The sequence below is a fragment of the Rhopilema esculentum genome, chromosome 18, assembly GCF_057945365.1.
Source record: "Rhopilema esculentum isolate cy_ngs chromosome 18, ASM5794536v1, whole genome shotgun sequence".
Taxonomy (NCBI): Eukaryota; Metazoa; Cnidaria; class Scyphozoa; order Rhizostomeae; family Rhizostomatidae; genus Rhopilema; species Rhopilema esculentum.
Window position 1 is genome coordinate 4,748,556 of NC_142832.1, and position 24,639 is coordinate 4,773,194.

Sequence of the window (24,639 nt, forward strand, 5' to 3'; positions counted from 1 at the left end):
TCAAAATTTTCCATGTTGCAAAAAATATCAAAAATTCTAAGGCGTAAATAATTTAAAAAAAGAATTATAAAGACTAAAAAATTATTCGAATTCAATTGACAGATTAATCAGTTAGTTTTAAACATTTTTATAAATAGTTTCATCATAAATTTTGTTATGAGTCTATACTTCTTCATTCTCTATACGTTTTCATTTAAGAATAAATGCTTACCAGTAATTTCATTTTTGTAAGGAAAATACCGGTAAAATGACCCATTCCTAACTGGTCTCCAAAACTTCACTGGATCTTCACAAAGGGGTATTGGAATCTCTACAGAAGAGGAAAAAGTCAAAGAGAAATTCTCAGACAATCGATTTCGATGCGTAGTTATCATCACACTAAATCAGTTTAACTCCCATATTAAAAATTAAAATCGCCATTAAATAGTTAACTTTAGATTTTGATTAAATATTCTTGTAACAAAAAGCTTGGGAAATAAATGTCTGACAAGATTTAAAAAGGCAATACAGTAAAACCCCGCAAACAAGAACCTACTTTTCTAAAGAACAGACTGACTAGGTTCTTATAAATGTGGTACTCATGACATTTTCAGGGTGTGGCTGTTATCGCAAGGACACTAACAACTATGATGCACAAGATAAAAGTAACTAGATTTGAGAATGGCCTGACTGAATTTCAAATTGTAGAGGATATGGTATTTTGTTGGGGAGAAACCAATTTCAATCACAATATGAACAAATGAAAATAAAATAACATGGCTCTGAATATCAATTCATCAAGCCACAATGACGACTTGAAAACTATACTTTCTGACTTTGAGAATTTCACGATTTATTTAATATGATGTACAATCTCATAAGAACATGGAAAGAAATCAGTCTGTTTTTGGTTCTTATCTTTGGGTGTTATTTTCCACAAAATCAGTCTGTAGGTTCTTATTTTCCTATGTTCTTGTTTGCGGGGTTTTACTGTATCATAATATCGTAAATTAAAACTAATAACCTAGAGTACACAAAACCGTCTTTTACGCATATATATTCATAACCTTAAAAATGGAACTTATTTCATAGTTTGTTGATTTGCTTAACTTGTTTTGCAAGATTCTCTGCAAGTTTATCCAGGAATTCCACTGTTGACAAATAATCTTCTCTTTTAACGCTAAAATAAAAAGTCATACTTTTCAAACTTACGAATGGATAAAGGCATAACATTTGGTTAGGGCAATTGCATCTAGAAGAACGTGGCACTGAATGTGGCACTGAACGTGAAGAATTTGACAATGTCGCATTACATAAAGAGTGTGGGCTTTGAATCTTTCAAGAACAACTTGTTTCAAGAACAACTATTTTTCTGGAGAATTAACATGTTTAGAACTCAGCTGAGGTATCGGCTGGGAAAGATTCCTCTTTACTGGAAATAGAAATTTCAAAGATCGTTTTGCTGTTTTCAGTCAACTCGGTCCTCCAGCCCTCCGCCCTGTTAGTTAAGACCAAAAGTAAAAAACCAGAGATATGTACCAGGGACAGAACTGAAAATCTTCATATTTGGAATATTGATATGCACTCTGTTGCAGAATTTTCCAGTAGTAATTAAAAGTTCGATAAACATAGTACATAGCACATCAATAAGGAGAATTAAATTGTTGATGGCCATTTCAGACGCAATGAGATGTCAAACCAACACTTCTTCTTTTGAAGATACCGAACAAATATGACCTTGAATTACAAAATTCAAAAATAGACCCATGCCTGAAAAACCACAAAGAGAGCCAATATTTGTAAAAACACAGAAGGCCTTAATTGAGGTTGAGGCCAAATCTTCTTTTATCTTCTCTCAGAAACACAAGCTTTCTGGCTTGCCAGAAAAGCTGCCTCGTTGAATTTGTAAAATAACTCAAGGACAGACTTTGGTTGTGTTACAGAATATTCCTTTTATCATTACAGCCTGGCCTGCGTTTCACAAAAGTAGCACGGGGTGCTTCAGCTTCCTAAATGCTCATCGCATCAAATTAAAATTGATACTTGAATTTCCACGGTGTAGAAGAAGTGCAATTTACTTAGCTCCTTCATGGGAACATCGCAAAAGGACATGACCTCACTTAACCTGAACTCGGTAGTAGTCTATCAAACTGCTTAGTTACTTCTACGAGCTCTTTCAAATCATTCTCACAGCTTCCTAAGAAGCAAGAATCTTGGTAAGAGTTTCATTTGACGTTTTTCACTTAGATCGAAGTTTAAAGACATGTATTTGAGCCCATCTTTATCACAAATACAGTTTTACTTGCTTTTAAGAAGCCCCAGCGTACAAAATCATCTTAAATAGAGATCAGAGAACGTTAAAACTTACTTTGCCAATCCTTTAATGCAGGCTGCAAGGTCCTTTGTCATATGGCCAGACTGTATCGTATCAATACAAACTTTCTCTAGCTTATTGGCGAAGTCGACCAGCTTTTGGTTGCCTTTAAGAATAGGGTAAATATTACTGGTGCTACAAGTAACAAAAAATTATAAAAGACAGGTTTTGAGAATCCTTAATCTTTCAAACTTTGAAAACATTATGTACAACTCTGGGAGCAAGAAATCGATCGTTTAGTGCAGTGTCAGTGTAGCATAGGCAGCTGTGACAATCGTTTAGTGCAGTGTCAGTGTAGCATAGAGAGCTGTGACGATCATTTGTGTCAGTGTAGCATAGAAAACTGTGATCGGTGTAGCATAGAAAACAGTGCAGCTACAGTGCAGTGTAGCATAGAAAACTGTGATCAGTGTAAAACTCTGACAAAATAAACTATAAGGAAAATACATCTAAATTAACATTAAACCTGTCTTACTTGGCTACGTTAGAAACGTTAATTCTGATACATTTGAATTATCATCCATTTAAACAAGGAAAGTTACATTTCTACTTTTCATGAATCAAAAATTGTCTAACTAATAAACATATTTTATCGATATTCTACTGTTTTCTGCTGATCTATGCATATAATCTATAAAAGCCATACCTCAAACTTGTGAAATTTGATATAAAAAATATTACATTTTCACAATAAGCCATGAACCAAAACGGCCATTAACAAGTAAACATATTTATTTATATTCTCCCCCTTTCTACATAAGCACGAAAAACCGCTATTGTGTAGACAAAAAGAGTTCGTTTTCACCTTAGGGCTCCATTGGTAACAATCTCAATAGGCAAGCGGCACTGATTGGGGGACCTCAAAAGTCATTTGCTCCCATTTCTGATTGGCCTATTTCGATCCATATCTGGGTATTGGCGTCATCACACCGTTAAATGTTAAACCACATTAGAAAAGACAGCGATTCACCGGGGTATATTGATTTCCTGGCGTAGAGTTTTTGATCTATTTTCTGACCTTCTAAACTCTGAAGAGTGTCAGACGAAAATCTTTAGTTTACTCAAATGTTTGCTTTTTTTCAAAGCCATTCTCCCACTTTCCTATAAACAGCCATATTGCTAGGGTATCCAAAACTTAGAGATATTTGTTATTTGTTACTTTCAGTTATTACTATACTTGTTATTACTAACGTATCAACTTGTACCTGTAATTTTCTATATTTTCATTTTTTCTTTCTTTTGTTAAATCAACTCTTATTCATGTATACGTGTAATGTTCGTTGTTGTTAGTCTAGTTGCATGTAATGGCAATTGGGTTGTCATTGTCCTTTGCTCCCCATTGTATCGTACCTGTAGTATCGTAGAGTAATTAGGAATTATGATAGAATTGTATTGTAATATTTTATCTGGATATATAAAAAACCTAGAGATATTGCCAGGTCATTTACGACTACCTAACTTCACTATAGGCATTATAAAATCTTTACAGCTAGTCATAATTTATGCTTAGAAGGTTCCACGAGGTTGTATTGTTTTTCTCTTACCATCAAGTGTTCCTCTGTGAGCTAACCCTTGCGTCCAAGCAAATATGGAGGCTGAAATATCGGAAGAAATTTGGCCTATCATCATGCAGAAGAATGGCAAACTTTTGAATGCCAAAATTTTACAAAACATCATCTAAGGTTTGACAATAAAGCAGCTAAAAGTTCAGTATAATTGACAATGGGTAAAAGTTCAGTATAGTGTAGTATAAGAAACTCCCAAATAATTTGATACAGTTCAAAGCAGTGATATTATAAATCTGCAACTGCGAACCTGATAGCTATAAACTGAATAGCTATACGTTGGCCCCCTTCCTTTATACACCCCTTTTTTGAAGTCCGAGTTACACAGCAGACTTTCTGTGTTCAAATTCTGTGCTAAAGATGCTTTTAATTGCTATATCACATTGTGTATATCAGCCCTGAATGGCCGCAAATTTGTGTCACGCAACCATTCCTACGACCTTTTTCTTTTAAGGCGTTTATCTGTAATAAGCCTCTTTTCTTGTAAAAATTTCTGCTATCGTTGTGGAACTTTTTTGAACAAAACAGTAATCCTAGTCATTCTATTTGCAAAAGGAGAATTCACACAGAGCTGGCATGACGTAATGGGAAGCAGGTCTCTTAGAAAAATGTCTTCGCTTCAGTCGGGACGTTTCTGATATTCTGCCATTACTGTTAGCATTTTTTAGAAGAAGCATGTAGAAGTGTCTTTATCCTGGCAAAAATACCAACGCAAGGCTCACTTATTTGGTGTTCAAAGCCCCTTCTTTTTACCGGACCTTTTTACAGAAATTTTTACAAGAAAAGAGGCTCATTAGAGACAAACGCCTTAAAGGAAAAAGGGCGTAGGAATGGTTGCGTAATTCTTTTTACCGGACCTTGAAGATAACGTTATAAATACCGAATCACATTTACAATGACATCTTACCAATAGGATTGGTTGACGTTTCTCCACCTTTCTGGTGGACTCTGTAGTGCCTCGTTACTGTACCATGTGCAGCCTCGGCTTCAATTGTTTTCCCATCCGGGCACCTCAGAACACTCGTCATCATTCCAAGTGAGCCATAGCCTAGAGAAAAGAAAACTCATAATTTAAAGAAAGAAAAACAACCTTAAACATTTTTTCGTTCGTAAATTAGACCTTTCTAAGCTCGAAATCAATCTTTGGTCGGAGTAGGGCTTTCCCTTGCTGGTGTCAGCCCAATGTAGTGACAGGCAATCCACCTACCACATCACAACAGCAAACAGTCCATATAGGATCCTAATGCCTAATACCAAAATATAAATCATAAATGGTTGAATTAAACTTAGGGGTCATTCTCAGAAGTTTTATCAGAATTATGAAACTTCAACTATGAAACTCTTGATAACAGCCCAAATTAATGGATTCATGACGATATCAGAAACTCTGTATGGTACAACCCTCAAAGACACATTTACAGCAATGAGCTGAGTACTGAAGGCATACGGTCGCGATGCTCGATAAACAGCGAAACTGAGCAAGTATGTCCTATTGATGTGTATTTGTAGATCTTTTGGAGCTTTAAAAAGGTTAGTGGACTTGCTTGACTCAGACATATTATTTAATTCTTAAATGTCATCATCGGTAAAATTAAGCACTAAGAGTCAAAGATAAAGGATATCTTTAAGTCGGTAGTGGAGCAACGTTACAGGTAAAACAGTGTTTAGTAAGAGTACACATTTTTAATGCTTTGACCACTCAAGAGTTGATTTAAAATGACGCTTCTTGTTAAACTAAATATTAGCTCGAAATGGACCAAAAAGGCTTTAAACACGGAGAAAAAATATAGGCAGACTCTAACTTATGATTTTAAGTAAGAAGTTCCTGTGGAGAAACAACTATTGGTAGAAATGCTAATCAAGGACCTTTTGTCTTTTAATTTATCGAATGAACAGCAGCATAAATATTTTGACAGCTGCAAAGTGCAAATGCAGTCTACATGTGCTTATTTTGTCGAGAGAGAAGGATCATTCTCAAACTTTATAACAATTTTCTAATCATTATTGGATGTTAAATCAAATGTTTACAAAATTTTAGACAAAGCTACAGTCGAGATTCATAACAAAAATACCTATTTATATTAGGAATTTCTCTAAAAAAACATTCGAATACAGATTTAATATTAATACGATTAGCAGACAATCGAAAATTGATTTCTCTTCGACATATATATTAAATAAGGGTTTAATATAATTAGGTTTTGCAGTAAAAACCAGATGGAGCTTAAAAACCCATTTCCTGAACGAATATCGTCAGCGTTTCCTTGCTAAAAGTTTGGCCCTTAAGGGCCATACCTACTGTAGATTGGATCGACCAACTGCTGAAATGTTGTCTTGTCCTAATTTTGAATAGTTGCCATTTAAAATTCACTCAAATTGTTGGTTCAGTGTCTCTTTGAAATATTTCGGGTACTACAAATTATCAGTCCGCAAAAAATCAATATGATACCGTAAATCCTGGATATATAAAAAATATATAAAAAATAAATAACCCCTCAGGGGGCTAATTCGAGGTCCCGGATTAGTTACTGCATTATAATGGTGTTGCATACAAGCACACATGCACCTCCTTTGTGTACAGTACAATGCGAGTACCCACAGGGGATAGAGCCTGAGCTTTAATGACAACAATGAAGGCTGAAAAATATTACCTCCCCTTATATTATATTACCTTATAAACGAAAAGTTTTTCTTATGATAGCTGCTAATGCTTTGGAGCTGACTGCATCACCCTGTATAAATAATGCATTATTACCATTATACCAGCAAATCCACAATTTACTGAGATGAAAAATGAAATACCTTGGGCTATTGAGTCACTCTGTACATCACCATCGTAGTTTTTGCAAGCCCAGACAAATCCACCTTCAGTCTTTAAAGCATAAGCAACCATGTCATCGATCAAACGATGTTCATACCAGATCTCTTTTGCTTCAAACTGAGACTTGTACGTACTACAAAGAAGAAGAATGCAAAATCAAATCAGAAAGTGAGTCAAACTGTCTTCAAAACGAAACGTTATCGACATGCTATATTATCTTGTTCCAACTTAAAAAATATCTAACCAGCCTTGCTTCTATCATTGTAATTACCGTTGCGATTTTAACTATACCTTTGGTAAAATCCCAAGTACATACTTCTTGGGTCGTCTATATTACGGTATTAATGTAGTATTTTTCTTCTTCTTTAGTATACGAATAAAATTGAATTGAATTAAAATAAATTGAATTGAATTAAGTTACTTATAAGTCCATAGTTAAGACAATAGCCACCACAGTTCTTAAATTATGAAAATATTTTACATCAAAGAATTTATATTTTTCATATTTGCCTTATTCTGTTAACTGCATGCAATATTTTTTTCAAAAATGCTATCATTTCTTTCTAACAATGATTTCACAAAAGTAAACAGAAATCGCTATGCATCACACAACAATAGAGAGGATCTTTGAGGAAACTTACGCTTCATAAATCTCTTGGAATAGATCTTTAAATCTTCCATCATACTTCTTTAATATAGTATTTTTCGTGCTGTGGGAGAAACAAAGTGTGAAATGAAATTTTGAGATTGCATAAGCTTATAAAGATCATTCTCAGAAATTGCATTTTCTTTCAAGTTGGTACAAACCTTTCTCACCCAAGGGTATAATCTTTACATATACAAACATTTGAATGGCAAGCATCATTTTTGGTGCTTTGATTCTAATATTGCAGAATTTTCTACAAACCAGTAAAATCACGTGGAAAAGTAAGCTAAGGAACTATGAGACTTATCCTGTAAAGCTTTCGGAACTCAAAGATAAAATAGAGCAAAGTAAAATAGAGCATAGAATTGCTTTCAAGCTTACCTTAAATAAAGTGGGTAACCTTTCTCCAAAGCACATTGAAACGAGCTGTGTGCGAAATTTCTAATAGACTAGAAAAAATATTACAAGGTTATGAATGAAATAGCATATATATACATATAGCTAAATTCTAAAAATTTACTCTTCAATTTGAATAATTCGAAAAATTAACCTGCTTAAGGGCTTAAATTTAGTCAACATACACAAGGTTAAGTGGCTAACTACTTCGGTTGATAAAAACTCTGCTTTTTACCATAATCCAGTCATTACTTTGTCCCGACAACAGCCCAAACGGTTCAAGAGATAACAATTTAAATAATTATGAGCTCATGAGCCACCCTTTGATGTGATCGTGGATTCTGTAAGACAATCTGTAGCATATTTCACTAAAGCATCTTAGCCTCCTTTTTTTTTTAGTTGGTAATGTTTGGGAAAGGCTTAAGTGCCTATAGCCCTAGCAAGCCCTAATAAAGGAAAGGAAGGAGGGATAAGGAAGAGAGAGAGAGGAAAGATCGTGCTTATATATTTCTGTTTTGAATACAGACAGGTTGTAAGATTCGAAACAGGAAGGGGGTAGAGCATTCCAAAGTTTGAATATAACATATATAAAAAAAGCTTTCTTGATAGATGTTATTCTACGGTGAATTTTACCACTCCACAACCAACGAATCATAGGCTCAATACCTAAAGCTAGGCATAGGTTCCTTAAAAACCTCTAAGGGGGTTGCAAAAAGCCCACTATCTTAGGGGGGATAAGACATGAGATTCAGCCATCAGGCAACATTTACTAAAAAACCAAGATTGTGTCAACAACTAAAAGAGTGATATAAAGTAGCGGAGTATTGGCAGAGCCCGGATGTTGTTCCATCTAGCAGTTCTAGAATGACTCTGCATAAAAATGGCTGTCATGCTTAAGGAATAAAGAGTTCTTTTGAAAACTTGAAGGTAGTGCGAATTGGAGGTCTAAAGAATTTTAACATAGACAAAATAATAATTTAATAGGCAGTAAATGTGAATTCATTGTTGCAGAAAACATCATATCAAAAAGGATTAAAAATAGCAGAGCTATTTAGATGAATAATTTGAGGAAAATATTTTGAATTGAATAATCCCATTTCCTTAGATAATACTCTGTTGAAGATGGTGAAATTCAGTCTCTGCTACTAAAATATCGTTTAAACAAAATGAAACCAAATGCATTGAAATACAGCAAATGCTGTAAAAGCTCCTTACTTCATCAGTATTGTACATTCCCATAGCAACTCCACCACCCATGAAATCATAAACTTTATAGGACAACGTCTCCTGGCTTGAATCAGAGGGTGTGAATTTTATCTCAAGTGTCCCTGCACCTGGTACTACAAAGTCCGTTGCTTTGTACTGTCAAGAAAAATGTTTTACTTTTAACATGTTAAATAAAATATTATATAAAATATTGGTTTATAAATATCTGAGAATCATAGATAATGCAAGAGTCTTATACAAAGAGATGAGATCCCCCAACTTGTAGAACAAGACGATTTTAAGTTGTGACCAACTTGTAGAAAAAGAAGATTATAAATTGTGACCCCGAATTTTATGCGTAACACTGTCAAACAAGAAAACCGTAAGTAAATACTAACGATTCTATTTAGGGACTTCATTAGGCATGAAACTTGAGCGAGCAAAACTTTTACAGTTCAAGAAGTATGAAGACGAAACTAAGTAGAAAATGTAATGGATATGTAATGCAGCATTATATAAAAATTTTAATGTGTGGGATAATAATAATAATTATTTTTGATCCCAAGAAACCAGAACCTTATTTCACATTCTTGTTTGACGATGTGTGGTCCATATCAGCTTGCATAACTGCCAGTATTCTAATCTCCTCATAAAATTAATTTGTACTTTTGTAATTTGTTTGTGTACCTGAGTATTTCAACTACTGCCAAAACAGTTTCCACAAAGGCTCACAATTTTAAACTTAAAATGGGTTTGCATAAAAATAAAATACAGAGTATTTAAATTTAAACAGACTTCACATTGCATCCAGGAGAGCTAGGTTGCCCTGTGTGGAATATTCTTGACTGAAAAACTGATTTATTATGATTTAGTTTGAGTAGATACATGTAACTTTGCATCGCACTTCAGGCAATGTATCTATAAATCAGGGGCGGGCATTTGGTCAAATATTGGGGGGGGGCAAGCCTATTGTTTTGATACGAGGCGTCACATTTCCTCATTGTTTTAGAACAAAAGACGATTGTTTTCTTAAATATTAGGGTCAAACGCCCCCAGGTCTCCGCCACTGCTATAAGTTGCCCTATCGTTTTATCCAGTAAATTTTAACCATATGGTTTAACTGATTTTACTAAAGGGTGATGGTTTTTGAGAAAATGCATTGAATAAGATTAAATGAAAATCACCTGGTCTGCGAAAGCATGGCGTCCAACTATGATTGGCTTTGTCCATCCTACATAAAAGAAACATGACATGAACTTTTAAGAAACAGCAAACGAGTGATTCATTAAGTAAAAGTTGCACAGACCACTCAAATCCTGAGTACAAATCTTATATCTATCAATTCTAAGATGCAAGAAAAAAGTAACAAATCGATATGATCAAGGGAGCATTCACTTATTTTGTAACACGAAATGCTTATGTTCAGACATTTTCAACAATGTGACAAAATAATTATATTCACGGCTATGAGTAATAAATTTCATAGACACGCTTAATAAAAAAAAGATGAACATCTCGTGCAATCATCAATTAATTTTGAGGAATTCAACAACAACTAGTACCATAGGAAAGAACAAAGGCATTTTCAGTTTACTGATCCAGGCTCTAAAACGTCACAGTTATCTTTGACTGTCAGTAAATAAAGTCAACCTTTAAAATCAAGCTGTTTCACCAGCTACTAAATAAATTTGAATAAACTATCTATACCTGGAACAAGCTTTGGAATATTTTGACATATAATGGCCTCTCTAAAAACAGTCCCTCCTAAAATGTTTCTGATGGTTCCATTTGGAGATTTCCACATCTTCTTCAAATTAAATTCTAAAAGTAGCATGAAGAAATGAATTTTGGTTATATTTTACCAGCAACATAAGCATTGGCTTTCAAATGAATCCAGTGCCACTTCAGAAGAAAAAACGTAAGAATCCCACCCACTCTAATCCAGATTTGTGTACTCATTTTAATCAACTTCGCCAAACTAAATTGATGCACAAAGAAGAAAGCCAGTAAACTGCATTAGGGGCGGATCCAGAGCACACTTGAAGGAGGGGCAGTTGGTGGTGGGGGCACTGGAAAATTTTAAAAAATTGATGACAAGAGTGCGCTGTAGTCAACATTTCAGATCCATTTTCAGAATAAACAACATAACTTTGAGCATAATGCTTTGAGGTAATCCTTGAAGCAAATTAACCTATCGGTCTCAGAAACTTTTTCATCTGATTCTCATTCTTCAAAAGGGGCGCACAATTTTCAAAAAAGGGGCGCCAGACTTGCTTCAACTCGTCGAGGGAGGGGCAACTGCCCCTAGTTGCCCCCTTTCTTAAATCTGCCACTGAACTGCATCAATCTGATGTTTAGAAAAGCACAAGCAATAACTAGCTTATTGGTGTTAACTGAAATAACCAGCCAGCAAAAACTATTGGAATGATTCAAAATATCATGTCAGAATCAAGCAGCTTGAGAGAGGAAATGTTTAGATTTCTTCCTGCAAACATTAGTACTATGAACACAGAGAAACTTTGCAAGCAGAAGATAGATCACCTGTGACTCTTTTCTCGTCCGGTGTGATAGTGGCACATTTGATACCAACATTGTATTTCTTGATGGCTTCTGCAGCATCAATGGTTACTGGTAAAGAAAAATGAAATTGTAAAGCTTGAAACATTTGAAACAATACACAATTGAAGATGCTACACAATACACAATTGAAGATGAATATGAAAGTAGGGGGGGGGCAGTTAAACAATCATGCATAAAATACCAGCAATAGATTTAACTGGAACATAAAGGGACAACGCTTCCTTATCCCTGTAAAGCGTCCTCAGAGGAATCTTCAGGCACTGCGGGGCAGGGGGGGGGGGGCTTTAGCCCACCCACTTTTTGCAAAAATGCCAAATATTGAGTAATAAACTACCAGTAAATCATATTTTTGAATGGTTTTAGCCCCCCCCACTTATTGAGACACCCCCCCCCCACTTTTTTAGACCCCCCTGCTATTTTAGACCCCCTCACTTTTTTCAACGCTCTGCTGTGCCTGATATCATGGAAAACAGAAAATTTGTTTTGCCAGTGACAACATAAAACATTTAATTACGACTTTTTAGACCAAAATCAGAAGCAGAATTGTCAAATATGTTTTTGATGACCATAAATGTGTTAAAACTTTGTTAGAGCAAATAAGAACGAGTTAAATATTACGCTTTAAAGGCTGGTTTCTTTAAAAAACAAATTTGTATCATAAATCTTTCAATATACGAAGACATGAAAAATAAAGCATGTGATACATTTAATTATGATCAAAACAAACCTTGGTCATCTGTCTTATCTCTGTTCTCTACGCCAAGGTCAAAGAATTTGATATCAATGTCACAATACGGAAAAATTAGCTTCTCTTTTATCATGTCCCAAATAATCCTGAAGAAACAAAACAAATGGGGTTCAGAGAAACTTATGCATTGCCGAGTTGGCGAAATACATTTGTAGAAAGAAATAGATCTAAAAAAATTATTGTACAAAAAATATTCCAGTTGTTGTCAGGGACGTAAAAGACAGGGTCAAACGATCATCCAAAACATACTACTGGCCAACTCGTGAAGGACAAGGGGGTGTTGCACCACTATAAACTCTATTCCTATATGCCCTGGTTATATCAGAAAGGAATACTTGGGTTTGAAATTCCGCTTCGGTTTGGTTTACCATCTTTAATCTTTAATGAAACATGGCTGCCACTGAAGCATCATAGCTGTTCTTAACCCCTAGTATTCACAAAATGATATAGCCACACCCATTATATACAAGCTGGTTCTTCAATATGTTCTTTGAACTTGTTTGGTTAAATATTATCAACATTCATTTTTCAACAAAACATCCAAGACTACCACTGTCATATTTGCACACTAGCTAGGTGCATATTGATTCTCACTTTACCTCCAGGGTGATATCTAACCAATAACCTTTGAAACAAGCCCACCCCTTCAGCACATCCATGGGCTTGTTATCAAAATCAGGCCAATGGACTCACTGAACCAAATGGACCCAGTAGGGCAAATTTCAAAATATTTAGGAAAAGAAAATAAAAACACAGAATTGCACTTGTTGACAGATCTTTTGAAATACTTCTGGGTGATGGCATAACTCAAAATGGTGAATGGGATAAACTTAAACTGAGAATGACTTTGATATCATTCAGCAATGACATTTATGATCAATTTTATAAAAAAAGCATTTTCCTTCAAACCATTTAATTTATTTTTCCTAACCTTTATTTTGCTAGTTCTTGTTTCCAAAATAACAGAGAAAGGGTGCAATGCCCTTAGTTGATGCCAAAATGTAACCACCTTCTAGACTTCTTATAATGACTTTGAAGTTTTTTGTCCAAATCACCCCTTGTTGTTTTCATAAAACTTTCAATACATCTGCTTTGATCTGGTATTGTGATGCAATGCATTTTTTATTGTCTCATCAAAATGAAAACGAAATCAACATCTGAGGTTGAAAATCAATCTAAAGTGAACCTAACCCCTATCAGATGTTGCGAAATTCAAGACCCTCTCTTGTGAAATGATTACTTAAGTAAGTGTGTCAGTCAAATTTGCTAGAGAATAAAGGGCTTCAGAAATTGCATACCTTGTCATTTCATCTCCTTGCATCTCAACAACTGGACCAGCTGAAGGAAAGGAAAACTTGGTATATTTCTCTAAGTAAATTTATTAATGATCTATTTCATGCTTGAAAATAATAATATAAAGAAAACCAGACAATGTTTCAATAAATGTAATGCACAAGTCTGATTTTCAAGCTTAGTCACTACCTCCATAACACTGCACAATAAGACAGTGTAAAGTCTATCCAAAAAGTCTAAAGACCAATCCCAAAGACCATATTTTACCCACCCATAGAAAGGTTGAAGATGGTTTAAAAATGTTCAGGATTTCAAAATCATAAGCAGGGTGAATCAGTTTATTGAAAGCAGACTTTGGGAATCATTCTAGAGGTAAAGCCCCCTCAGCCACTCCATCTGTAGCATAGGAAACATTGCTCTTAGAATCATAGATGTAGCAGGCAATTCAAACATGCTATAAATAAGTACTTTCGCTGTTTCTGAAAAAAGGGGGGCAAGTAACCCTCTCTGTCTTTGACATTCACACTCATGTCAAAAAAGCCTAAGCAAACTTTGCATAATTTTAAATCCTTGCAAAAGATTTCATTATCTCCTTTTGAACTGTATGGAAGTAAGGGACAGAAGACAAAGATAGCATCAAAGCCTCTGATGACAAAATGGAGCTATCTAAACTTGCTTCAAGACTCTTATGATGCACCATTCAATTAACAGCTATTGTGACTGATTCATGTGACAAATTTGAAACAAGAAGATAGCAAAACCCAAACAGGACAGTCAGGGGTGTACCTTGATGATTTGGAGTGGGGTGGGGGGGGGGGGTTGTTAATGGGTGAATTTACCAACCATAATTCAACTCTTGCTAGTCAATGTACAACTTATTTTACAGTTATATTTTGTGAATTTTTATAAATTGCTGAAGGGATACCCTCCTGAAAGGCATTTGACATGCATAATTACAGCAAATCCAAAAATAACTCAATCAGAGCATGCACATTTGAAGGGGATTGGAAACTACTAGCATGAAACTACTCTAGGGTTTTGCAGATTTGCAGAAAAGTGGAAACTGTTCACATGTTTTTCTCTGTGCGAAATTTGATTAGTCAAATCAGCTGGGGGTCAAGTGGCTATAAGCGACTTTTACCTGTATTCATTGCCTTTAAACATTTGAAATGAAATGTGCATCACAGTTGTCATTAATATTTTGTTTTATTTAAGTGTGACCGCTTTTCTAATTGTGCAACTCATTTTGCTTTATATATGCAATTTGTTTTTTTTGTGCACCTGAAATTGAAAATGTGTAATGAATTTTATTTTTAGGCGAATCAGTATTATTTTTGTGTGAGTGGTTTTTGTTTGTGTGACTCGCTTTCTTTCTGTGTGACTGGCTTGATTTTTGTGTGAGTTGTGTTTGTTCTTGCACGAATTGCTTTGTTTCAATGTGAATCAGTTTGGTTTCTATGAGAATCACTTTAATTTTAGTGTGTTGCAGTTATGGGCTACCGTACATATCACATCAGCCACACTTCCTGTTATTTTTCACTCCTACTTGTAAAATTCTTGGTTTCTTGGGCATAGAGCCATCCTTCTTGTTGCTCATTATTTCTTTGACTTAGGTTGGACAATTTTCAATACACACCAATATACACTTACGTTCAAAAAGTATTGGGACACCCTTCGAAACTTCGAAGACATTTTATGCAACAAATTCAGAAAGACTTTTTTAAAATCTTTCTCATTAAAAAAGTACGGCAGTTATTTCCATGAAATTTTCACAAGACATTGTTGATATTTTGAAGCCTTTTATGTACGCCAAAAAATTAAAAATACATCTACCATAAAATTTCTATAGGTCTCGAGACGAAAACATGGAAGCTCTGAAAACTCAAGAACTAAGTTAAGAGAAGCGCTTAAAAATTGCTTTCTACTATAATAAAGTAAATGGATTTTGCGATATTACATCAATTTTCGGCTGCTCAATGAGTGCAGCTTTTCTGGTGTGTAAAAAGTTTTTCCGTACAAGAACAGAAAAAAATTTACCAAGGGTTTGCAGACCAAAGAAGTTTACGACGCCTAGGGACGACAGGTCTTTCTAGATATTATGTTGTCGTGTAAAAGGAAGCTAATTTTTGGAACATAAGCAAAAACATGGCTATAGAAGTCATGAAAAATACAAATTTTCCAGCGTTATAAGAAGAAAATGCTGTCTCAAAGCAAAAATTACTCATCAACGATGAGTACAATGGCTTCTCCTTTAATGTTATGCAATTTTAAAAGTAGCTTGAATAAATGCAATAATTTAATAAATTTGTAGCTTTTTCGTCGATGAAGTAAACTTTTTTTGAAGCTTAAAAGTTTGATTTTATAATTTCTTTAATAATTTTTTTTGTTATGCAAAGGTGAAATTAAAAAGTTGTATTTGTTTGGACAGCTCTAAAATTTTTGGAAGGTCATGTGACTTTGCCATTGTTAGGCCATTCAGCCCTTCTGCATATTTTGCTGTTATAATCAGGAAAATCGAAAGAATCCTGTGTTTTCTTGGTTATTCTTCATAAGTTGAAGCATTTTGTTAACTTTTTATTTCATTTTGGGGAAACTTGGGCCTAGATTATTTGTAGAAAGACTGCCTAAATCTGAAAAAGTTTCCGTTGCAAAACCAAATCCAACGCAACGCCATAATTCGTTTATCGAATTCGTCCCAATACTTTTTGAACGTAAGTGTATAAAGTCAAGATACACATCTACCAACAATCCATAACATTCACCGTACCACCCCCCCCCCCCCCCCTCCATACCCCCTGGTAGGTACGCCCTGAGAACAGTTACCCTGTTAGTCTTGAAAACAAAAATTTGTTATAACACAACAAGTTTTCAGCCTTTTAAACTGACTACAACATGTCTGAATGGAACAATCTTAAAGGGGTCTGCTGGGATGTGTTATGCTCAAGTTGAGACTATAAATTAGACTTTAGACAGCTGGAACGATAAAAATCATTCTTGGCTTAGAACAACAATTGCATTTTGTGCTTGAACTTTTGCACCTACGCTGCAGAGTAGTTGTAAACACTTTGCCTAAATTTGACTTTGCCCTAAAAAAGTGCTAGGAGCTAGGGCTTTCAGAAGTCTCAACCAGCGTTTATGTCCCATAACTCCTCAGTTATAGACATATTCGTACTTTCAAACTGACTCGGTGCTTCTTATCATATTTCACTGGGTACAAAGTCAAGATTCTAGATTTTGTTGTCAACAGGGAAAGAAACAAACTAACAACAGCGCTAAATATCGGTTGTGCAGAGCTATAGATAGTTGTTTGTTCCCAGTTAAAGAGCATAAAATGTTTGATGATGATGTCCAACACTGCCAGGAAACTTTATCGAGGTTATGGCTTGTTGCCGAACAGGAAGTTTTGAGCAGAAGGCAAGCGGGCCTAAATGGGATGATAGACCGAAAAGCAGCAAAACATGTCTTCTAAGTCAAAACATACAGGATTATAGAACAATTATTAAATACCTTTTATTTTCTCCATATTTCCAGGACCTAACTGTGATACAATCTAAAACAAAAGTCTTTCCGGTTCAAGTATCCTTGTTGCAGGGCTGCAGAAACAAGAAAAAGAAGGGGTTCCACAAGTGCTCTACCAAAAATGTAATCATTATACCACGTGACCAAAACAGAGTCCATTGCTCGACTCCTGGTTTTCACAGCTTTTTTTCAAGGGTGCCACAAAATGAACGGCTTGGAGGCAATTTAGACCCCGTTTACACTGTGCCGGATAAATTTTATTCGCATCAAAATTAGTTCAGAAAGGCGTCCCGTTTACACAAGACCCACGCTACCCGCACGAATAAGAGAGCGGCTATCCGAACAAAATTAGTTCACCTAGGAAAGTGGATTAAATTAGTTCGGATAGCTTTGTGGTACAGTGTAAACGCCTTTTTCCGGATAAATTTTATCTACATCGTATCTTGCTCGAAAGCTATTGGCTATTTCATTCAATTTAGTTTTCACTGTCTCGCAATCAAGACCGTTCGCCGTCTTGGCTGCCTTGTTGTCGATAAATACACTCTTTTTTACAAGAACAAGTAAATTTAAGTTCAGGCTAACTGTTCTTAATTTTTTTGAAAATCTGAGGCTGGATTGTTCTTAATTTGTTCTCAAATTAAGAGGGTGTAAGCAGTGCTATTGCTAGCTTTTTCGCTCTAAGGAGGTGTTCAGGCCTCATTTGCCAACAAAGTGAGCGAGACAGCCTTAATTTGCTGACAAATTTGAATATTCACCGAAAAAGCACCCACACATCGCTAAAAATCTTCGATTTTTTTAGAAAAAACCTTGTTCAAAGTTGCATTTTGCAGAAGCTCAGCCTCAGCTTGTTCTTAATTTGTTCTTTACTCTTGACCAGTTTTGAGGCTCGTGTTCTTATAAAATTGTTCTTATGAAAAAAAGAGTGTACTCGTGTTAAAAGTGCAGTATCTTGCCAGTCCATGTAAAATCAGGGCCTAAAATAAGCGTGGATCTGACACACTTTGTGGAGTTGTAAATTAAAATTGTGGAACTGTAATTGTAGAAAGTGTGGATTTGTAAATAATGCATGTTCCTAAAAGTGCAGCATAAAATACCAATCGAAACGCCTAAGAAAGAAATTAGACAGGGAATTTCGCATAACAATCTAGCAAACTGGGTAACCGAAGTTTTTAAAGTTTAAATCATAAGAGTAAAGGCCACTGATCATTTTAAGCTCTGGGAACCTTCTGGCAAATGACCGGAAGTTGCGTTTCCGGAAGCATGAAAAATGCACGGTCAGCAAAATTTTAACTTTAGAATTTTTCAAATCTGATGATACTATCGGAAAGAACATGCAAAACTGAACAGAAGATTTTTAAAAAGCAATGTGATCTGACCTATAAGCAAAAAGCTATGGCTGTGGATACTTTTCGTTTAGTCAAACAACTTGCTTTCTCGAGTTTCCTGATAGTGCAGACGCATAGCAGTAGAATTGTGCATGTTATGATAATAGCATGAAGTTTGGTACAAGTACACAATCCGATATGCTGAATAAGATGAAGTTCATATCAAGCTTCAAAAAAGCCCCGAAAAGCTATTTTTGGACTGGGGTACTGGTAACACGAGGGCGTATAGAAACCAGTAGCTCATCAGCCCCAAGAGGACATTTCGAGGCTTTTATTTGGCATGTCCCCTTTCTTGTGGGCACCTTACATAATTCTTCATCAAGGATCACGGCTGCTAACAAAAATAGAAAAATATGAAATTGATTTTTCTACAAAATGAACCCATCGACACAAGGTACTCATTGCAGCGTTGTTATGTATATAGAAGCATCAAGTTTGAAGGAACGGGATGGACAGGGTAGGACATCGCTATGGAAGGGATGGGTCCGAGGAGTTTGGAGAAGGGAGTGGCGTGGGGTCCCACGATTATGTATGCCGTTTTCTACATGGTTAGGGTGGGAGTGAGTAGGGTTGGGCGTGGTTTTGGAAGAGAAGGATTGAATGGGCTGACTCGCTTGACTTTAATAATGTTGAATTAAGAAAACATTCTACCACTTGATTTTGCAAATTAACACAAAAACTTTATAAAGCTTCCTAATCTTTTTTATGTTGATATTTTATTTTTAAACTGTGTTCAAATTTTTGCGGTTTAAAGTTTATTCTGAGACCTTTCAAACGTCATGAAAAGTTCAAGCCAAAACTATGAATTCAAGTTCAAAACAAAAGTTCAAGGACATATTCGATAAGAAAATGTTGGGGGAGTGGTAATATTTTGGCAACGTATTTTTGTGATGTAATCCTATGATTTTGGCATTGCCTTTTTAGTAACCAAAAATTGGTCATTGGCATTCCCATTTGAGGATTTGCAGAGAGCAAAATACATTTTACCATTTCATTTAGGGACAATACGCTATTTGCTACTTCCTCGGTATGCGTCAATTCATCTTCAGTTTCTTTCTCTGCAATTTGAAGACAGCAAAACTTGTTGAATGAAGTATTATTTATTTCTGAAAACTTTTCATAGTCCCTTGTAGAATTTATGTGTTGATGCTCAGCAATTTCTTTTACATTTCTTTCCAATTTTCATGAATTATAAGCTTGACATTCCAGACTAGGAGGGTGGAGGGTCATCAATAGAAAAATTTACCGACGAAGACATAGATGGAGAAGAATTTAGGTGCTATTTCACTTACTGATAGATGATTTTACCGACAAACTAAGGATTTTATAAACAAACCAAAGATTTACCGACGAATTCATGAAGTATTGGGGAGGGGGGCTACACCCCCGCTAGCAATGCCTCTGACTATAGTGTTTCTCATCAAAGGTTACCTAAAAAGACATGGCAAGCGATTCACAGCTCAGCTGGCAAGAATCAAACAAAAAGGTCTTATAAAGTATTTAGCACATCAAGTCATATCAAAAAATATATTAACGTATCAAATAAAGTCTCTAAAATGAATTGTCGATTAGCAATCTTTTTTTGCTGCAATGTAGCGTTGATCAATGCCTGATGTAATGACCTTGAGTATTTTAGAATTCGGTATCCTCTGAACACTATCTAACTAAGCACGTCAGATTTCACCAGAAAAGAAAGTTTCAGTTGTACAACTTGCCTAGTCATAAAGTTTTAGTGCGATAGCCAGCAATGGATTAGGTATAAGTACCTCAGTCTAAATAAAGCCTTTGGTGAAGTTTTGAAACTAGGTCTACATTTCACTTTATCTAGCACTTCAGATTACGTCAGGAAACCAAGTTTCAGTTGTACAACTTGCCTAGTCATAACGTTTTAGTGCGATAGCCAGCAATGGATTAGGTATAAGTACCTCAGTCTAAATAAAGCCTTTGGTGAAGTTTCAAAACTAGGTCTACATTTCACTTTATCTAGCACTTCAGATTACGTCAGGAAACCAAGTTTCAGTTTTACAACTTGAATAGTTACAAAGTTACAGTGCAAGACCCAATTTAGGACTGGGTACAAAACCATAGTTTAAAAATTGCTTTTGTGAAATTTTTAAAGCTTTTTTGCATCCCATTTTATCCAGCACGTCAAATAACGCCCGAAAAAAGTTTCAGCTTTAAAACTTGCAATGTTAAGAAGGTTGTAGTGCTATACCAGAAAGAGGACTGGGTACCAGTACCCCAGCCATCATCTGGGTACCATCAGCCATCAGCCTTCGTACACAAAAATTCTCCGTTTTGGTAGTTTTTCAAAACCCCTTTCGTCATAAATTGGTTTGGCCGAAGAAGCAATAGTTGGCTAAATCGGCCGCATTTAAAATAATTTCAATAATGCAAATGACGAAAACATTAAACAAAGTAACAGTTAACAGAAAATTAAAGATAAAGTCAAGTGAAGTCTACAAACAAAATCTGATTACACTATCACTTCCCACAATTAGTAGAAATGTATTTTTTTGTATATTTTGTTTAGCTGGCTGAATTTGGCCGCCAACCGTAAAACATTTGGCTGCCAACCATTCCAAAAAACTGGCAAAACCCTGAAAGTGGTAAGTCACAATTTACTCCCAAATGATAACCACGGATGCTAGTGTAAAGTGTTTGGATTTGGTAACGATGGACAACGGAGCAATGGAAACAATGATTTTTTTTAAAAATATCAAAATTATGCAGATATGCTAGATAGAGTTATGCTAGATTCCAAATTATGCTAGATTTTAAGCTAAATGACGATTTTTGACCAATATTATGCTAAAAGCACAATATTAGGCTAGATCTGGTCACACTGCATGCATTGGTAATATTGGGCGGCCTGCCTTCCTTAAAGGCGAAAAAAGCTTTCGGTAGCAGAACAATATTAAAGGTTCTGTTCTTGAAAATCCTTATTGCTTTCACAACATCAAAAATTTCTTTGGTTCTGTTGCTATCCAAAACTTACTTCATGCAGTTTCCAAAATCATTTTGAAAGCTAGCTTTCATTGCTCAACCCCATCACAAAATTCAGGCTCGCTATGCTTCCAAATATTCTGGGAGGGAATGGCACTAAAAGTGCGTTCTTTCCTTGAAAGGTTTGTCTAGTATCAATCAATGAAAACCAAGCACCTACCTCCAATTACAGCATGGAGTTGGAATACGACGATTGAAAATGTGTCATATTTATGGATGATTGTCACAGAAGTCTCTAAGGCATGCCAGAAGTTTATCAAATGTGGATGTAAGCAGAAATATTTGACAAGATGTAAATGCAGAAAGTTTGTTTTGGAATGTACGGACTCGTGCATGTGCGATGGGCAGTACTTCGAAGAATTAGACACTTAAACTTTAAATCTCGCCAGGATGTCAATTTTGTGTGACAATTCGAAATTATTCACTGAAAGCTGACATTAGATAACACAATAAGCATTTTCTAGCAAATACCTGCAGGCATTTTCAACCGACTAGAAGCAAATAACCTATCTTAGAAATTATATAGGAGCATAGGTTTGCGTTATTTCTATGCTTGCACATTTGAGGAATTCTGGCACAGATGCATTTCAGAAGCCTTTAGCGGACTGTTCACTAATACCCCATGCTAAAAAGCTTTTTTAAGTACAATTAGTACAAGTACAATTTTAGTACAAATTCAGTGAATACCTCTTTAAACGTTGTGTGAGAATTATCTACTTGATATCAGCATTGACTCAAGTGACTATTGATCTGTGGACCTGTTAAGATACCAACCATATTACATCTGGGTTGCTCTTCTAATTTTTTCAATCTTTTTGGGGGTTTAAAAGGCTTTTCATACTTCACGTTTAGGAAAAATACCAATAGCATAAAATCTAACATAAATATTTTGGCTTACGTTATCTCAACAAACATGTTTTTATCTACATTGCTTGTTCAACATATTCTTACAAGGAATTCTTCCTAAGACCACCAAACCACTGTTTTGTTAGCCATTTAAGATGCAGGATTGATTTGCTGATAATAATATTCAGAAATTATTGTTCGTTCTTCAATTTTTTTATCTAGAGCTAAAATGTTCACCGAAATGCTATTCTTATCTTGAAAATGTTGTTTCTGACCATATCTTTGAATTCAGTATGGCGCCAATAAGTTTGATTTTGAAATTATTCATCGCCCTGGGGTTGCTAATGGTAATGCAGACGCACTTTCTCGTCGCGTCTATTCTGCATCTCCTTCTGCTCATGAAGTTTCCTCTCTCGATTTACCAGTAGCAGTTGTCGACCATCCTTGCCCACTACCATCTACCTTGCATAAATTACAACGACAAGACAAAGATCTTGCTGACATAATTCAGTATTTAGAAACGTCGGAATTGCCAAGTAGTGACACTAAAGCTCGCGCGTTATTGCTGTCTATCGATTCTTTTTATTTGGATGAACATGGGATCCTTTGTCATCTATGGACACCTGGAAAGCGTCGTGCTAAGTCATTCCTGCGTCTCTTCGTCATGAAATTCTTGTTTCTCTTCATGATGACCCAACTGCCGGACACCTTTGCTCGGAGAAAACCTACGAAAAGGCCTTGTCGAACGATACAATGGAACTCTTACTGAAGGCTTATCAATGTATGTCAGCAGTCATCAAAAGGATTGGTATCGTCATATCCCCATGATTCTCTTCGCATATCGTGTTTCGCCTCATGCTTCTACTGGTGAGTCGCACTTCTACTTACTGTACGGTCGTGAGCCTCGTTTACCTGTAGATGCTGCCTTGTTATCGCCCTCCGCTCATCTTTCGTCGTCTGTCGCTGAGCATCGTGCGCGCATACTTACAAATTTGGAGAATGCGCAGCGTATCGTTTCTTCTGAGACGCAGTTGGCTCAACAGAAAATGAAAGAATATTACGATCGAAACAGTCAGCCAGTTGTTTATGATATCGGAGACGAAGTGTGGGTGTTTACCCCGAAAAGCAAGAAAGGCTTATCGAAAAAATTATTGCATAACTATCACGGTCCGTACCGTATTGTCGCGAAGCATTTTCCGGTTCACTTTCGTTTGCGAACTCTCGATAACCGTCCGGTATCTGTTCCAGTTCACGCAAATAGATTAAAGCCGTATTACGATCCGAACGATCGTCCAATCGAGCCACCCGCGGATTTTGACAATTCTAGCGATCTCACTGACAATGATTTGCCTTCCGATAGTTTTGATAATGGTCTGATACCAGAAGAACTGACTGTAACGCGCCCGGAAGAGACACACTCCGTTGGAGATTAAGAACTACGTTGCTCTTAAAGGCAATCTGTCTCGTTGTGGATTGGTTAACGAGAACAATAGCTGGAACAATAGCCTAAACACGATTCCAGCGCTCCGCCATATTTTTTACAATGCGATAAATTAAAGAGGGACTGGAAACAATAAAAATCCCTTTGTTCATATAACCAATCAACGTTGTGACAGATTGCCTTTAAGTTCAAAACCAGGAGGTTTTAACTTAAGGGGGGAGGCATGTTACGGTACGAAGGTCGTATCACGTGCTTGTATCACGTGGGTATCAGCGTGAAAATCGTTTTACTAACTTGTATGCTTTTTTAACTATTGTTCTGTCCTAGTGTTTAATTGGCTGTTATCATGTTGTGTTTTCTTATTGGCTAGTTGTATTTTAGAAAGCGTATATAAGAGCTTGCCTGTTTTAGAGTAGGAAGCTTTTCACTGTGGGCGTTCCCGCCTTGCCAAGAGAATCGGGGCCGCTGTTTCCCGATGATAGAAAGTCGAAGCGTGTTTCGATTGAAAGACGTCGCTGTTGTCCTGTCGCTATTCGAAGTGTTTAAGTAAAAAACGCCACAAGTCGCCAACACTAGAGCAAGCAAGCTAGAGGTCGTGAGTGATTTGTTATTTTTATTATTCTTAGCGTTTCTGCATTCTTTATATTGAACATTTGAGACGGATTGCATTTAAAGTATTTCGTTGACTCACAAACTGTTAGACTTAGTCAGGGGCGGATACAGAATAAAAATTGACAGTCGCACATTAACACTGCCCAGCAGGCGGTCTAGGGGGCCTCACTCATGGTCAAGGGCGGAGCCATGATGGGGGCTCAGCCCCCCCCAGAACCAGAG

At 36.0% G+C, this 24,639-nt stretch overlaps 3 protein-coding genes across 4 annotated transcripts in view; 2 read left to right on the top strand and 1 right to left on the bottom strand.

Moving 5' to 3' along the window:
- Positions 1-24,639, top strand: part of LOC135680913 (organic cation transporter protein) — a 64,183-nt gene that overhangs the window by 11,851 nt on the left and 27,693 nt on the right. The window contains exon 1 of one of the 2 annotated variants that reach the window (XM_065195144.2): positions 24,033-24,400. The exons of the other annotated variant lie outside the window; for it this stretch is intronic. The gene's annotated coding sequence lies outside the window, so the exon portion shown is untranslated. Of the gene's footprint in view, positions 1-24,032; positions 24,401-24,639 lie in introns of those variants that run through there. 2 annotated transcript variants of the gene reach the window in all.
- On the bottom strand, positions 351-17,271 carry LOC135680916 (isocitrate dehydrogenase [NADP] cytoplasmic). The gene is made up of 14 exons (XM_065195150.2): positions 17,116-17,271; positions 13,614-13,653; positions 12,295-12,401; positions 11,529-11,615; positions 10,695-10,808; positions 10,172-10,218; positions 8,997-9,143; positions 7,767-7,834; positions 7,381-7,449; positions 6,721-6,872; positions 4,826-4,966; positions 3,898-3,948; positions 2,348-2,459; positions 351-1,159 (listed from the first exon to the last, which is right to left on the bottom strand). The coding sequence occupies exons 1-14, from the start codon at positions 17,129-17,131 to the stop codon at positions 1,066-1,068; spliced, it is 1,245 nt and encodes a 414-aa protein (XP_065051222.1). The 5' UTR covers positions 17,132-17,271; the 3' UTR covers positions 351-1,065.
- LOC135680969 (uncharacterized) lies at positions 23,189-23,797 on the top strand. The gene has a single exon (XM_065195222.2). It carries the CDS (start codon positions 23,189-23,191, stop codon positions 23,795-23,797), a length of 609 nt encoding a protein of 202 aa, XP_065051294.2.

Bases quoted from the DNA above. Each gene is read 5' to 3' on its own strand.
- LOC135680916 (XM_065195150.2), bottom strand. The intron at 10,219-10,694 runs GTATAGATAGTT...TCTTTTATGTAG, and splicing joins TATTCCAAAGCTTGTTCCAG to GATGGACAAAGCCAATCATA. The intron at 3,949-4,825 runs GTAAGATGTCAT...CCGATATTTCAG, and splicing joins AACGTCAACCAATCCTATTG to CCTCCATATTTGCTTGGACG.
- LOC135680969 (XM_065195222.2), top strand. From the start codon at position 23,189: ATGATTCTCTTCGCATATCGTGTTTCGCCTCATGCTTCTACTGGTGAG.